Source organism: Bombus bifarius, unplaced genomic scaffold (assembly GCF_011952205.1).
Source record: "Bombus bifarius isolate JDL3187 unplaced genomic scaffold, Bbif_JDL3187 scf7180000009790, whole genome shotgun sequence".
NCBI lineage: Eukaryota > Metazoa > Arthropoda > Insecta > Hymenoptera > Apidae > Bombus > Bombus bifarius.
The window spans coordinates 1,170,217-1,185,463 of NW_022885336.1; the positions used below are offsets into that span (position 1 = coordinate 1,170,217).

The 15,247-nt window shown below is 39.7% G+C and overlaps 1 protein-coding gene across 1 annotated transcript in view; it reads right to left on the bottom strand.

Moving 5' to 3' along the window:
• LOC117215778 (palmitoleoyl-protein carboxylesterase NOTUM) overlaps positions 1-15,247 on the bottom strand; it is a 32,592-nt gene that overhangs the window by 3,012 nt on the left and 14,333 nt on the right. The window contains exons 2-6 of the mRNA XM_033462250.1: positions 1,920-2,286; positions 1,515-1,575; positions 1,165-1,388; positions 777-986; positions 113-389 (exon numbers count right to left, since the gene is read on the bottom strand). Of these exons, the coding sequence (XP_033318141.1) occupies positions 113-389; positions 777-986; positions 1,165-1,388; positions 1,515-1,575; positions 1,920-2,286 (1,139 nt within the window). The remainder of the gene's footprint in view (positions 1-112; positions 390-776; positions 987-1,164; positions 1,389-1,514; positions 1,576-1,919; positions 2,287-15,247) is intronic.

The window sequence follows — 15,247 nt, forward strand, 5'->3', positions numbered from 1 at the left end:
AAACATATACAATCGAATAATATAGTACAATTTGATTTATACAGAATACTTCGTTACCTTTTGTATTTTGTATTCTTGGAAAAATTAGTTTTGGAAAAGACTTGATACTCACTCGTTTCGACGGTTCCCAATCGGTATTTGCTCCCAACAGTGCAACGCCTGTGCCAAGGAAATCTCATCTATTTTCACCAACTGCCAATCTCTTTTCGTCAGAACGCTATGACTAATACAGCTCGGGGCAAAGACCGCGCTAACGTTTTCAAATGTCTGTCGCAGACTGTCACCCATCTTGTGTATATAATCCCATTGTTGCTTAGTCACCGGTGCACCCACGTTATCCGCCGACATCTGCGCCTCATCAAACAGCCATTGGAAGACGAACAGCGGCGCTACGAATTTGAAAATGAAAAACAAACATTTTCATCTATTAATTATTTTACACCGAAATTTCGTCGTATATTTTATATTAAGTTTGACGCGCAACTTTTTCCCTCTGAAGGTCTCAACATGACAAATTTTGAAGAAAAAAGGCCTTTGAATTTTTGAGAACAAATATTTTTCTCACTCAATTGATTTACAGTGAAATTTGCTTAATGATTAGCCTTTTTGTCAAATATTTTATATTATACTCGAAACAAGCATCGCGTCTTCGTCTTAGAATCGTGGATTCAGCAAATTTAAAGGAAAATACAGTTCGATCTGAAATGGTCCTCTGAGACGGCGAAATAATAAAATATACTAAGTAGGATAAACAGGTAAAATGGAAATTGCTTTACCAGTCAACGTTGGATATAGTCTGTAGCCAAAGTAGCACCTCCACGGTTCGTTTGGATACTTATTGACACAATTATGCGGCATTCGAGCCTTCCAAAGTTCCATCCCCTTGTGAACAACGTCAACTGGTGACAAACCGTTTGGTGAATAGGGAGCCCTGTCGAGAAACCAGCCCGAATCCGACACACCTCTTATCGCGATATGTTTCAATCCTGCGATTCGTCGTAGTAAACATTTAAATAAAAAATTTCAATTAACGTATATAAATAATATTAATATTTTTATTCGCAAATTTAATGATCTAATAGATCTTTCAAATCAACATGGACCCGTATTTATTATAATATTGCATGAAGTTCTAAAAAGTAGAAAAGAAAAAATGTAACTCACCCAGATTGTGATGAACTAAGCTGTGCACATGATTCAAATTCAACATGACACCGGTTCCACCAGCGCTACTACCAGCCAAAAGAAGGGAGCTTGCATTCTCAAGTCCAAGAGGAATTAGATCCCGCACCACTTGCAGTACAATCTCTGCACCCATGAAGGAAAACATGTCATTCGGTAAAGCTCTAGTACCGCTCCAACTGTCACTCGTGCAATAAGGGACGAATCTAGAGATACAAGGAAATCTAGTTATGAAAATTTGATGATTACGTATCTTCAAAAATCGTTCAATATCGTAAGAAAATTTTAATCCATTTGAGAACAAAAATATGGTCAAGATGGACAATACCTACACGTGATTCGCATTCCACCAATACGGATTCTCTTCCGGATTAGCTGATAACAAGCCACCAACTGCAACAAATTAAAGAAATTTTTCTGTTATAATTCTTAAAATTTTATAACTTTGATTTTAATTTTTCTTCTATCCATAAGTACACGAACGATCTGAAAAGGAACGCCCTCTTACTTATTCGAACCTCTCTCCCATTTTAACTATATCCACTAAACCTTATTGTGTGTTGCTCGAGAGAAATCGAACCCCCCGAGCAATGCGACATGTTGTCACGTGTCGCGAAACTCGTTAAACAGCCGACAGATAGCAGGGAGAAGATTGCGGAACGGTGCGGCGTTCCATTGCAAACGTTAGAAAGTGTCGAGTTAGGTGAACATACGACTTTCCAACGGAAGCTACTCACCGTCGCGTGTCTCAGGCCACTGAGTCGACGTCATCAGATGCCTCAGCCTGAGCCACCTGTTTCTGCAGCTCTTATGGTCGTAGCAGTACCAACCACCTTCTAAAAAGATGATCCACCTCTTGGAACCATGCGACTTTCTCAGGTAAAACCCTGACTGGGATCCGTCGTTGCATGTGATCGACCTGTTGCTGAGGTAAACCCTCTTTAGGCCTCTCTGCTCTTCTAAACCGTATTTCTCCAAAATCTTGATTAATTTCTGGATCGTGTTGCTCTGGATCGTTGCCGTGCTAGAAGACACGGAAACGGTGTTCGTCGGTTTCTCTTCGGCGGCTATCGTCAGCATAAGAGCCGTTAGGCACACTGAGATCTGAAATCGATGCGAAATATTCGTGGTACAATACTTTCACTACGCGTAGCTATGTTTTAAACAAATCTTGCTGCTTGATGTAATTTTTTACATTGCTGAAGTTTGTGAAAGAATTTGTGGATTATGAGAGCGTAAGTTTGTGCAGTTGATGGGTTTGCTGCTTTGGTGTTAACACGGTACTTTTTTAGAGTATACGTAACCAATCACAAGTTCAAGCATATGCTGGTTTTCTCCAAACGAGCTTTGGAAATTTTTGGGAAAAATATTTCTATGTATCGATGGCTTTATCTTTTTCGGCAATTTCCATTTGGAAAGTCCTATATCATGTTTGATCCGCTTAGAAGTTAGCTGGAGCAACTCCGTGTCCCAAAATTTTCTTAATTTTAGTACAGCAATACGCGATAAGTATTCAATTTGTGAATTTAACATTTTAACATTTTTTAAAGTTAAAAAGAAATCTAATTCCCAAGTTATTGATTTCAATGGAATTGATTAGTTTCACTGAATTATCCTGCAAGAAAATGAACCCAACTATGAAAATTAAATATATTTTACTTATTTATTCTCATTGGTGCACTTCATATAGCAAATTTGATTTTAAAACGGGAAGGTTACTAGTAGAATTAATTAGTTAAAACACAGTAGTACAAAATTTTCATTATCAAAGATAAAATAGAGTCACGTAATTTATAAAAAGCTCTTTTCTGGACTGAACAATTTTAAATTTTATTCCTAACACGTTTATGCTGAAAAAATTCCAATCTCGAGCACGTGGTCGGAAATCAAATTAACAAGATAAAGGACGAGAATCCCGTTTCGCGAGACCGCGTTATAAACTGGAAACTCCGGCTGAGTACGTTAATCACCGCACCGTATAGTCTATGATAATGAGCCGACGGAGATACTGTGGCTGAGTGAGCAGAAACTGCAAGCGAAGGAGATAAGCTCTTCATCGTCGGTCTCCCACGTAGTTCGAAAATGACCATTATTCAACCTGTTAGGCAAATACATCTTACGATGGGGTAAACAGGCTACCTGTTCCAACCACTTTGATCCCCTTGGCGAACGAAGGACGTGCCGTCATGTCGAAGAATTCATGCCAGTGGCTTTAATACGTTAGCTTGATGAATCTTAACTAGATTCTCATTATGATGATAGTAATGCATTAATATTTTTTGCTTCCATGGCTCCCTTGCATGTATAGAAAGCATCATGTAGATACTTTACCCTGCTACATTTTTTGCTCACTTCTGACTCAACCATATTTCTTAAATAAAAACTATCTCAAGTTTAAACAAGATATGAAAAAATTCTTAACATTTCGATTCTATATTTTTTGAGTTACATGTACATATTATCGTCTTTACATACTGTCATTGTATATGAGCAATTTTATTTTTAAATAAATTTAATCATCATATATGAATGTAAACTTCATTTCAATCGGCTCTTCTCTTCGTTATTAACAAATTCGACACTCATGACAATGATCCAGCCTCCGCTGGGTAAGGATTGTTAAAAATTCTTTCATACTTTCTTCAAATTTATAAACTTTTTATAGGAAGAAAAATACGGCTGAAAAATATAGATGTAAAAATATAGTTGAAGTGGAAATAACCTAAAGATTGTAGTCAAACTAAAGTTTCAAGCAAACTGGCAATGCAACATCCTTGCAATTTAGTATCTATAGTAACTATGCAATTCGGCACGGGTTTATATTCTTAACGACAGAACGTACACGAGCGTAAAATACTGGAATCTTATGCTCGTGGATCGTTAGAAATATAAATTTGCACCTGTCAAGGATAAAAATCACGCAGCGTCACGACTATCACGAGTAGAAAATCGCAGTGTAACGTCGCGACTCGTCGCCATCGCTCGTCTAGTCGTCTGCATCGGGCTGTTAACTATAACGACTATTTCCAACCATCTCTTGAATTTCACCTATACACTAATATACATATACTAATCTTTACCTCGTTCGCAACATTCCTGAGAGACCAAGCGCAACAATTTCAAATCGGCCAATTTCCCTCCCCTTTCTTGATCCCCTCCTTTACACAAGCCTGTAATTTCTCCGTCGACAGGGATTTTCACCGTGAGGGCATAGAAAGCAATAACAACGTCGGAACGGCGCGGTAACAAACGAGCAGCAGGCCCCGGGAATAATTTAAAAGGAGGAAACGTCGTTTCTTCACGGCGCCACTCGCTCTTTCTCCTTCTTTCTCTTGCTCTCCATTACTATAGAGAATATAACTCGTGCGTTTCACCACAACCCCTCCTTCAATCTCTATCTTTCTTTCTCTTTCTCTTTTACATACGGGGTGTCCCAGTAATCATGAGACGATCGGCAAGGTAACGATTTTACAGGAAGAAATAAATAGAAAGTACAGAATAACAATTTTTCATACGGTACTTTGTTTTCTGCGAAATTGAATATGAAGATTTGTTTAGTGTACGTGAACTTGGCTAATGGCTACCTACGCACGAGTAAACTACCAGCAAGAGGTTATTTTTCGTGCGAAAATAAGCTAAAAATGTAAGGTAAAATTTGTCTGTTTGAAGTCTTGTTTACAAGGGTTCGAGCGTGTTTAGTTAAAAACCCAGCACAGCCGTGCTTACTTCATAAATTTTCAAATTTTATCTGTTTGAGAACAGGCCGACCTAGGAAAATATCGTATTCCACATTTTCGACTTATTTTCCCATGTAGAATAAACTCCTGTCAATTATTCACTCCTGCCCTGCCTGCAATGAGAAAAGTTAAAGTATACTTGACAACTTTTCAAACCCAATTTTCTCCAGAACGAAGCATCAGATTTATTTTACATTTTCAACTTATTTTTTCGTGTAAAATAGCCTCCTTGCTGATTGTTTCATAATTAGCGGGATACCCTGTATAACACGCACGTGTATACAGTTGCTTTGTCTGGCTCTTTCTCTCTGTTGGTCCCAGCGTCCCAGCCCAGCAACTCTATCGCGATGTCGGCTACTTAGGATCAAGTTCCAGGTTGCAGAACGGTAGCCGACGGCGGAAACACCTCGGAAACAGAAGCTCGTTCTGGCGGCCAGAGCCAGATGAAAGGGAGCCGCCCAGCTATGGACGCTGGAAAGGAGAAACGTTGTTGCGACGCAATTATGATCGGGCATAATGGGCCGCGAACACCGGATCGGCTTTGGAGCACGTATCGAAACACACCGCTGTCGAGAAAGAGCTCCTTTCAGTACGACCATGAAGCGAAGTACATTTCGAAGATACTTTCGACCTTATCCGAAAAAAAAAGTTGTAAATTGTACTTTTGTTTCTTTCATTACTATCATTATTATTATTTTTATAGTAATCAGCATCTTTGTTTCGAAAAGGCATAAGCTAAATCGATGAAAAGGACTTATCAAACAAAATCGCATTTTTCTCTCGTAAAATTCGTTATCGAAGCTAAACCCGAATGGACACCCTAGTCGCTCACGAACCTCGCGTCGTTAATTACGCTCCAAGTGGCCTCCACTCGCCGAGGGAGAATATATCAAAGTTCCGTTAACCAAGACTAATCCGTGCCGTGTCGTCGTGGAAGCGGACGAACCAAGTCGTAAATATCATTTACACGGGACTAGGAAAGCCGGAAGGTTCGTTCATCTTCGACCTGAGCAACGTTTCACAGTTCGATGACGCTGGAAATCGCGGAAACACTGTCGCCAGTCCCGCTGCGGGGAAAATTTCCCTTCTACCGAGGAGAATCGATCCCTGGAAGGCTGGAACGCGATCGCCGTTCGCTTTCAGACGATTTTACGAGCAGGTTCTGCCTGAAGCGCCGCTGAGAAACCGCGACGAATCTGAACTTTCGGGCAGATCGTAAATAAAATTCACGAGCCCGGACCCTCCCACGCTTTGCGTAACCACTTTATTATGCTGTAAATCAAGCTGTCCGTGCGCACGAACGCCCTTTACCGACGGCCCTTTGCCTCGTGTCTCTGAAAAATTTCGTGAACAAAAAAGGGGAGCAAGAGAGAAAATCTTCACTGTTGTGGTGCACTCCTTTCGCTAAAAACCATAGTGACACGTAAATTTCCGGTCGTGTCACTTTAGTTTGCCGATCCTGTGTCCACACTATTAGTTTTGGACGGTTTAGTGTGGCCGCCCGTGAACGTTACGAGCGTACGCTTATAAAAGGGTGGCGCAAGGGGTTGTAGTGTTGCAGTAGCATAGGTTTCGGCTTATGGTTTTTAATCCTTTTTGTTCTGTTTTTCGTTGCGTGTATAAGGGTTTATTATACGACGTATTCGATATGAATAATGTGAATAATATGAATATACGATGAATTTCTTACTTGAATTTATCGATAATTATACTGCTCTCTAAATGTATGTCGGTATATATGTCTATTAATGGGAACAGAATGAAGAGCCTCGATGCAATACAGTAACTATCAATTTAACAAGACTTACAATAGCAACGCGTGTAAACAGAAACAGAGATTAATGCTTGTAAGTCTCAAATATGCACGCGTAGCGATCTAAGTAGAATTCACTGCTATCGAATTACGACCGTTTAATGTTTCCAACGTTTTTTAAACATCTTATTAAAATTGAAAAGTGTGGGTGAACAATTTATCAACTATGACGTATATACTACATAATAATTTGAATAACCAAGGACCATTTATCATTCATATCGTAGGTACTGTTGTAGTATCTGTATAAGATAAATGAAATTTTTACACGTAATCCTAACTTGATGTCCAAGATTGAAATATTTTGTGCAAAATTCCCAACTCCAATATTATGTTTTCTCAATAAAAAATCACTTAAAAGAGCTTAAAACTTTTTGTCCTTTAATTACTTCGATTAATCAGATTTTGGAAGAGATGAACGAGGCGTCGTCCGGCAATCAATTTCTGCAGGGCTGAAATACTGGTCGCCCTATAATCCACTTCCATCCCCTTTAAATTTATAATCCCCCTGGATCTACGTATAATTCGGGCGTGCATCTCAAAGAACTTGTCCCGGTGCTTATGGAAACCCTCTCTCGTCCTTCCCTTTTTCCTCTAGTTCGCCACTCTCTTTCTCTGCCTCTCTCTGGCTCTACCCTGGTTGCTCCTTTTCTCTCTTGCGCAACCAGCACATTAGAGGGTGTTCTGGGCGTGAAGGTGTCCGTCATAATTTGCCAGCCGGCGCATAATCCCCGTGACAAAGGCCGACAAAGTGACGGTTGTTACTGGCCGCCACCCTTTCTTCAGACTGCTAAGATTCCGGTAGCAGGTAAAGCGTTTAAAGATTTCGGCCATCCGAAACTCGAATAGATGAATCACGGCTCGAAGTTGAGATCTTTTGCTGGTGTTCTTGTCATTTCATTTGAGCGTTTCGTAGATGTTACGAGCATATACATTAGTAGATTGCGAATGTTTGTGCATATCGTTACGAATGCAATCAAAGAAATGGAATCCAAGAAAATATTTATGCCACCCATTAAATACTGTAAAGAGAACTCGATTTTCGATATTTCTAACGAAACAATCTCTTGTCAAAAATAAAATACCAATATTTTTATCTCGTGTATTTGAATAACAAAATATACTTTTATTATAAATAATAATTGCCTGATATTTCTTTATTTTCTAACGAAGTGTATAAGTTATATATTCACTTTTTTCGTAGCTTAAAACTAAGTCTAAGCTAATCTAAACTAAAACGTGATGCTTGCAGAGTAAAGGGTTATTCGTGCAAATGTTATAAAACTAAGATTTCTCTATGGGTTAGCGTTCAGAACGTCTCCTTTGAATAGAAAGAATTTAATAATCGCGCCGTATCAAACGTACGCTTCGCCAACCGACAGCTGTCGATATTCTGGGAAACCCTTTCGTTACTTCGTCCCTCGATTCCATCTATCCATATCGCCATCGAATTTCACAACGTACAAGCCGCGCGCGATCCGCTTATCGTCTTCTGCATCCTTCGTGCCAATTTCACTATCCTTCCGTAGCTCTTCTTATCCATAAGGAATCTTTGACGCCGTACATGAATGTATGCAAAGAATTCATTTACAAAATTGAATTTTTGTATGTTCTGAAAGGAGCATCGTAAAACTAAGAAAATTCTCTTATCATATAGGAAAACGTTATTTTATAGATATTAAGTTACATAGAAGTTTAACATAAACGTTTTCTTAAAATTAATCAATCGCACTATTTTAAATAGATCATCTTCATTTGTCAGATAAAAAATTGACCTACTAATTGGGAAACTGTTTAGAAAAGGAGCTCATAAGACTTTAGTTCTAACTTTTTAATATTACTTACGTTCGGATTAATAATCGCAAGGGCTCTTAAAATACTTTGCTTTTTAATATATACGAAATAAATACAAACTTCATAATAATTAAGCCATTTGTGTCAACAAAAATTATCGAAGTCTTCGTTTCTAATCTTATAATCATTTCACTCTCAGTACTATCTACTGTTCAATTTCCAACTTTCACTTCAGAACGTGCTCCAAATCATGAAATTTTCCTATTTAATTTCACCATACTTTCTACCATACATGCTCAATTCTTCAAGTTCAAGAGGACATTTCAACTTTTCAATTTTTATTTTCAGAATGGAGTCTTTTCTCTTGAATCGATTCAAATTACCGATGGGACGTAGAATCATCGAATTTCGTTCTCAAAATCAACTTTTACGAGTCTACACTGAACCATTTTCCCAATATCCTCGCTTTAATCGATTATCTTCGTTATTCTTATAGCTTCTTATTTTCAAAATGATTCAACTACCCAACTTTTTCTTCAGAATCGAACTTTCTTCGGATCAGTTCAAATACCATCCAAATGATTTATTCCCTCAGAACCTCAAAGCGAATCTCTTGGTCTCAAGGGAGAAGAAACATTCGAATTCTCAAAGTCTCTTTACCCACCTCCCTACGTTGGCAGTCGCTACGCCCACGTAAACATCCCTATGTCGAACTTTACAATTTTGTTCTTCCAACCGAATCTTCTTTCTCAAATCGACCAAACTACCGTTCAAACGATTATTAAATTTCTGTCTCAAAATCAACCCTTAAGATTCTATACCGAGCCATTTCGACTCAGACACACGAAATCCCAATTCCCTTTGTTATACGTCACGATGTCCGCGTTTCCTAGCGGCTCGATTTTTTCCAGAAGGTCGATTCGTTTCGCGGGTGCTGCGGTGGCCGGTGGTGCGTGGCATTCCATCGAATGCACGCTTACGAGCCACCGGTGCGCCTCTCTTTCTCTTTCCTCTCTCCTCTCGGTACTCCACTCGGTGGACGCGAAAACAAGTTAAAAATAGCCAGTGAGCGGATCGCGGTCGGCACCTTTGAGACCGCGGCTCGGAACCCGCAACAGTCGTTGATCGTTCGCATCGTGTTTCGTCGTCCGGATGTTGATGATGATGGTGAGAGACCGTCTCGTTACCATTACGAGGGCCGCTCACGCAGCCGGCTAACACGCACCGCAAACCTCGCATTACCATAACCGCGTGCACACAGAACCGTCCGCCGCTTCTTCGGGGCTTCCACCAAACGTAAGAGAAGGAAAAGAAGCGAAAGGTAGGAAGAGAAAGAGAGTGAAAGGGAGAGGCGAATCACCGTGGCGTGCTTTCGAGCTTACCGCGGGTTTAACGATCTTACAGCGCGACTCTTGGTGAACGCTTTTACTGCTCGGAGACCTGTTAGCTGCTCTACTAAGATTGACTGCAATTGTCAGCCGCCTTTAGCATCCCCTTTCGCCAAGCGCGCAACTTCAGCTCCCCCAGGGGGAGGTTTAACGTCGTTTGCTCGCGTTTCTATTAAGCCGTCTCGCAATTTCTACATCCTATGTATTCCGGCTTATTAAAATATTTAACTAGAAACTTGGCTTTACTACTGTTGTGTTGAATTATGGAATATCAGAAATTGCTGTAGACTGACGGGCTGCAAGCAGATTGAAATTATATTTTTAATTTGTAAATTTTTTGGATAAATTTCATTCGTATTTAATTGAATTTATGATAGATCAAGTAAGATGGAAGGTCTCTACGTATTAGAATAATTTTGTACACTACTGTTACATATTTTAAGATTATAAATTGGCACACAAATCATTTGAAGCGTTACGGGGAATATATGTGTCGCAATGTTGAACGAATTAATGAGAAAAAGAATAATCGTATAGTACAATGTTGCATTTCCTATGTTGATTCACGGCTGTAGATAAGCCGTATCGGTGGAATGATTCATGCCATGCTTAGCTGTTCGGTCTACAATTAATGAATGGATGCGATAATTGCAGCAACAGCGGATCGAAAATTTGCAACCTAAACCGAAGATAATTTATAGGGATTCCCGATCATCTAATTCTCATTCCAAATGTACAAACGAGCATAAGTTGGAGATTATTAACTAAAAAATTATCTTAGACCAAGAGTCACACCATAAATACTTGTTGCAAGTATCTCGTTCTGTTAATAGGATTTAAAAGATTTTAAAAAGAATTTTATATATCTTTCATCAAAATTCTCTTACCACAAATAAGAGTGGAATATCTTGTATCTCTTACTTAGCTAGCTGTCGCATCCCTAACTCACGCTTTCTTGCACCATCTTAGGGAACTTTCTCCCTTTTGAATTTATGGTGTCTATGTATATACAGGGTGGTTGGTAACTGGTAGTACAAGCGAAAAGGGGGTGATTCTAAGGGAAAAAAGAAGTCGAAAATATAGAATAAAAAATTTTAAAAAAATTTTTTTCTTTTTTTTTAATTTTTCCATCGAGACAACGATCTACAGTGAGATCCGTTATAACGAGACGTGATAAAGTGCACGCGTACCGAGCGAAAATTCAAAGTCGATTTTCTCGAAAACAAAGCGTCAAACGAAAAATTTTTATTCTATATTTTCGACTTCTTTTTTCGCGTAGAATCACCCCCTTTCCGCTTGTACCACCTGTTACCAACCACCCTGTATATGTATGACTCCTATATTGAATTTATAGTCTCATGCACATCAACGATAAATATTCAAAAGCACTAAATGTCGTTATGCCTTGTTTTAACAGCTTCAAAGTCGTTAAATTGTCGCCGAGTCTTTAATATCTTTAACACTATTGTCATTCTAATTTAATGCTTCTCAAGGGTGCTGCAATGGGATGAATTTTACACAAATGTTTTAGTGTACGACTTAAGAAACATGCTACTACTTAAAACATTCGTACACTTCCATCGACTACATGATTTTTTAAAAATCTTCCTGTCTTTTCTTTAAATAACGAAAAGACTTCACATCATCCTACTCATTCTTCTGGAATTGTTACTTCAACAACGATCGAATAACAAGATCCAAACTTCGATTATTAACACGCAACATGGCACGAATCACATTTTTCACGACAACAACAGCAAAGCAGAAGACAGGTAGCTAAGCAAAGAGAGTTTAGACCAGGCATCCAGTCCGTCTCTAGTTCGTTCAACATCTATCCTCGTCGACAGCTCAATCGATGGAGTCGGTCGCGTATCTTCTGGCGGAAGAGAGCGGCGCGCCGCTTAAAGAGACCGACAACCTCACGGTGAAGAAGAAGAAGAAGAGAAGCATGTGCGCGGAACATCTCAAACGCGCCGTCATCCGTGCCCGTACCAAAGATACGTTTTCAAGCGTCGATCGTGCGTTCTTCTCGGCCGGACGATGAGTTTCGAGCCCTCACAGGGATGTCGATGGCCTCGTTAAGCCGAGGTTACGAGACGACGCTCGGTCCTTCTTCGAGAACGGCTGCCTCGTAACGCTCGCCAGAACTCGGAAAGCACACGACGACGATGATTTTCACGCGAAACGACCGGCAGCCGTGTACACTGCACCGGTACGCTGCATCGAGATCTCGCTACGAGATACCAGGCAGGTGCTTTCGCCAAACGCCTCCTCCATCTTTCAACCCTCCGCGAGAAGGTTTGCCGAATTGTTTTTATTATACTCTATGTAATTGCTTGACGAGATTTTTCGAGAGAAAGACAAACGGATGAAATTTTAATTTCAACCTTGATTGTTAACCGTTTGAGGAACGAACATTTTTTAATGTAATTTTTTAAATCCTCTTAAAAATGTGGGAGGTATTAGGTTGTTCGTTAACAGAAACGGTCTTCTTCGGTGGTTTTGTAAAGATATAAGACACTAAAATTTGAGGTAAACTTCACGGAAAACAAGTATACTCATTGTTTACTTAATCACCAACTTAGGGAGTATGCAATAAAACCTACAAGGGTTAATGTATTTTACGTGCATAACTTCGTTTTCTGAAAATGTATATATCACTTACCATTAACCATTAACTTTCACACTCAGAAATATCGACACCTTCTAATTTTATGGACTAATTTTATGGACGTTTTAAGTGCTCACCTTTATGTCCAATTTATAGACATTTTTTATGATGAACCGAACGACGTCACAAACATACACCACTTGTGGTAGTACGTTTCAAAAGTCGCTTGAAAACGAGGGTAAATACGCATCGCCGCGTATACGTATCCGGAACAAGGCAGAATGCCCATAGATCGAAAGGCAGAGAAAGAAAGAGCGAGCGTGAGCTCGTGTAGGAAGGGGTAGATGAGGCACGCTGTGATATCCTCAGTAATTTATGGTGAAGGACTCGAGGACGAGAAGAAGATAGAAAGAGAGAAAGACAATATCAACTGCGCTACACGTTTGAACGAGAGAGAAGTCGACGCACAACGCACGACACATAGAGAAAGTGGAAGGATAGAGGCAGATAGGCCATGAACAGAACACACACAGCTTGTGGGCACTCGAAGAAGAGACGAGGAGAAAGACGAAGAAGAGGAAGAGGAAGCGAAGAGGGGTTAGAGAGGAAGGAAGAGGGAGCAGGTGGCAAGATAGGGTATACACCAGTGGATTAAGGCGCGGAGCGGCGAGTCAAAGAGATTTTCTCCCCATCCCGTCTCGGCGGGGGCCCCTCGGCCTAACAAGGGCTGAAATATGACTGCCGCAGCCCTACCTCGCCTCGCCTTAGCCTGCCACGTCTTTGGCCGCCGTGCGCCTTTCGAACGAACCATGGAAAAGCGAATGAGATATCCGTTGCCGACTAATTTATCGGTCGCTCTTCCCTTTTGCTTCTCAGCGAGACTGGGATCAACGCACTTCCCTTGAACTTTCTCGATTTGCATGCAACCCCTTGGCCTACTTTGGACACCAACCCTTTAGACGTCTCTTAGTGATGAAAGAAAAATTGGATATTAATTGCGCCATATTTCTTCGATCGACTTCTTGGTATTAATAAATGATCTGAATATACACGGTTATTCGTAATAATTTACGTCTACACGCCAGTCAAGTGACTGTCAGAAAGATATCTACCATATTATGAATAATATTTATCTATTTACCATAAATAATAATAATAATATGATAGTTCGAAAATACAATAAGATGCAATACCATTGTTCCATTCAACTGCTCATTCGCGATTGCATTTTTATCTATTCGCGATCGAAGCTACACGCTAATTATCGAGCTCTGAGAAATTCGATTGTGACGATTAATTATATTTTGAAAACGATATCGAACGAAGAAATCTTCGGATTTATCGCGAAAATACGTCGCTTTTCTTTTTATCCCTTTCCGGAATAACTCGGTACTATTCCGGTTGTGATTGCAATCGCGAACAGCGCAGATTCGAAAGATGGAAGGATATCGGTGCAATTAAGGGATTGTGCAAGACATTTAGGTTCGTTTAATGGCGTGGCCGTTTGAAGCTGATGGAGTAAATGGAGGGTGTTCAAGAAAGAATACGGCGTACAGCGGTTTAATGATACGCGATAGTCAACAGAGCAGGTGGTGCTCCGTAAATGTACGCTTATAAGTTAAAGTTTAAGGAGAAAGAGGCTTTTTGTTCGGACATATTAGAGAGCTGCGTGTTCGTTACGGAATTTGTTTTTGTTGTGAAAATGTTTGCATTTCTGTAGAAATGGTGGGTTACAGAGAGATCTTTGCTCATTGAATGTAAAATAAAGTAATCGAAACTGTACTTAATAATAAAGTAACAATAACAGTTTTCAAAAAGTTTCGTGTAATTCTCAGTAATTCGCACCAAACTGTTATTTCATAATTATGCTATGCTATTGTAGATCTCACATGCATAATACACATTCTTACAACGTGCAGCCAAGTTTCTTCGTGGCACCACCGTGCATTGTATAATTAATTTACTCGTGCATTCTCCGAATCGCTCTTTATTCGATATCGATATCGATATTGTGGCGTAAATATTCGCTTGGTCTTCGATCACACAAATTCTTGTTACCACGATAAGTACGTAGTATATTTGTGTGTAATAAATGGGGATATATAATTATTATTATAAAACTTTATTATATTATATATCATATTATATTATATAAAACTTTATATTCTATTATTCATTATTTCTTCTTCGCTTCTCTTTTTTTGAACAAATTACAACGACCATCGTGCTCGTTCTAAAGTAAAACAAAAATCTAAAGGAATATAGATTCGTAAAGAACAATTCTACATTCTCGATCGTATTAAGTTCTTCTGAATGGATGAAGACGAAACGATTCCTCCGAAGTAGCCAGCGCCATCCGCGATTTCGTGGCAGTTGAAAAATGTGCCAAAGAAATCGCGCGAAATTACAAGCTGCGATCACAGTATTTTTCTACGGGACGCAATGACGATGATTACTTTGTACGCAATGACCACTCGGTGCGCTTTAAAGCCGCAATTTGCACGAGCCGCAGCTCAAAGGGTGTTTCATGCTGCGAAACCGCAGCGGCTGTCGCGATTTCCGGCCGCAGGAAATTGCCGAAATTACCAAAATCTCAACAACGTCCCGAGAAAGACGAAATATAAAGCGTTCACAGAATTGTCCTCCTTTCTTCTCTTTCTCTCTCTCATTCCAGATAAGATCTGTATGTTAAGCAGGCAGTCTTTGAGTCGCTCACGATTCT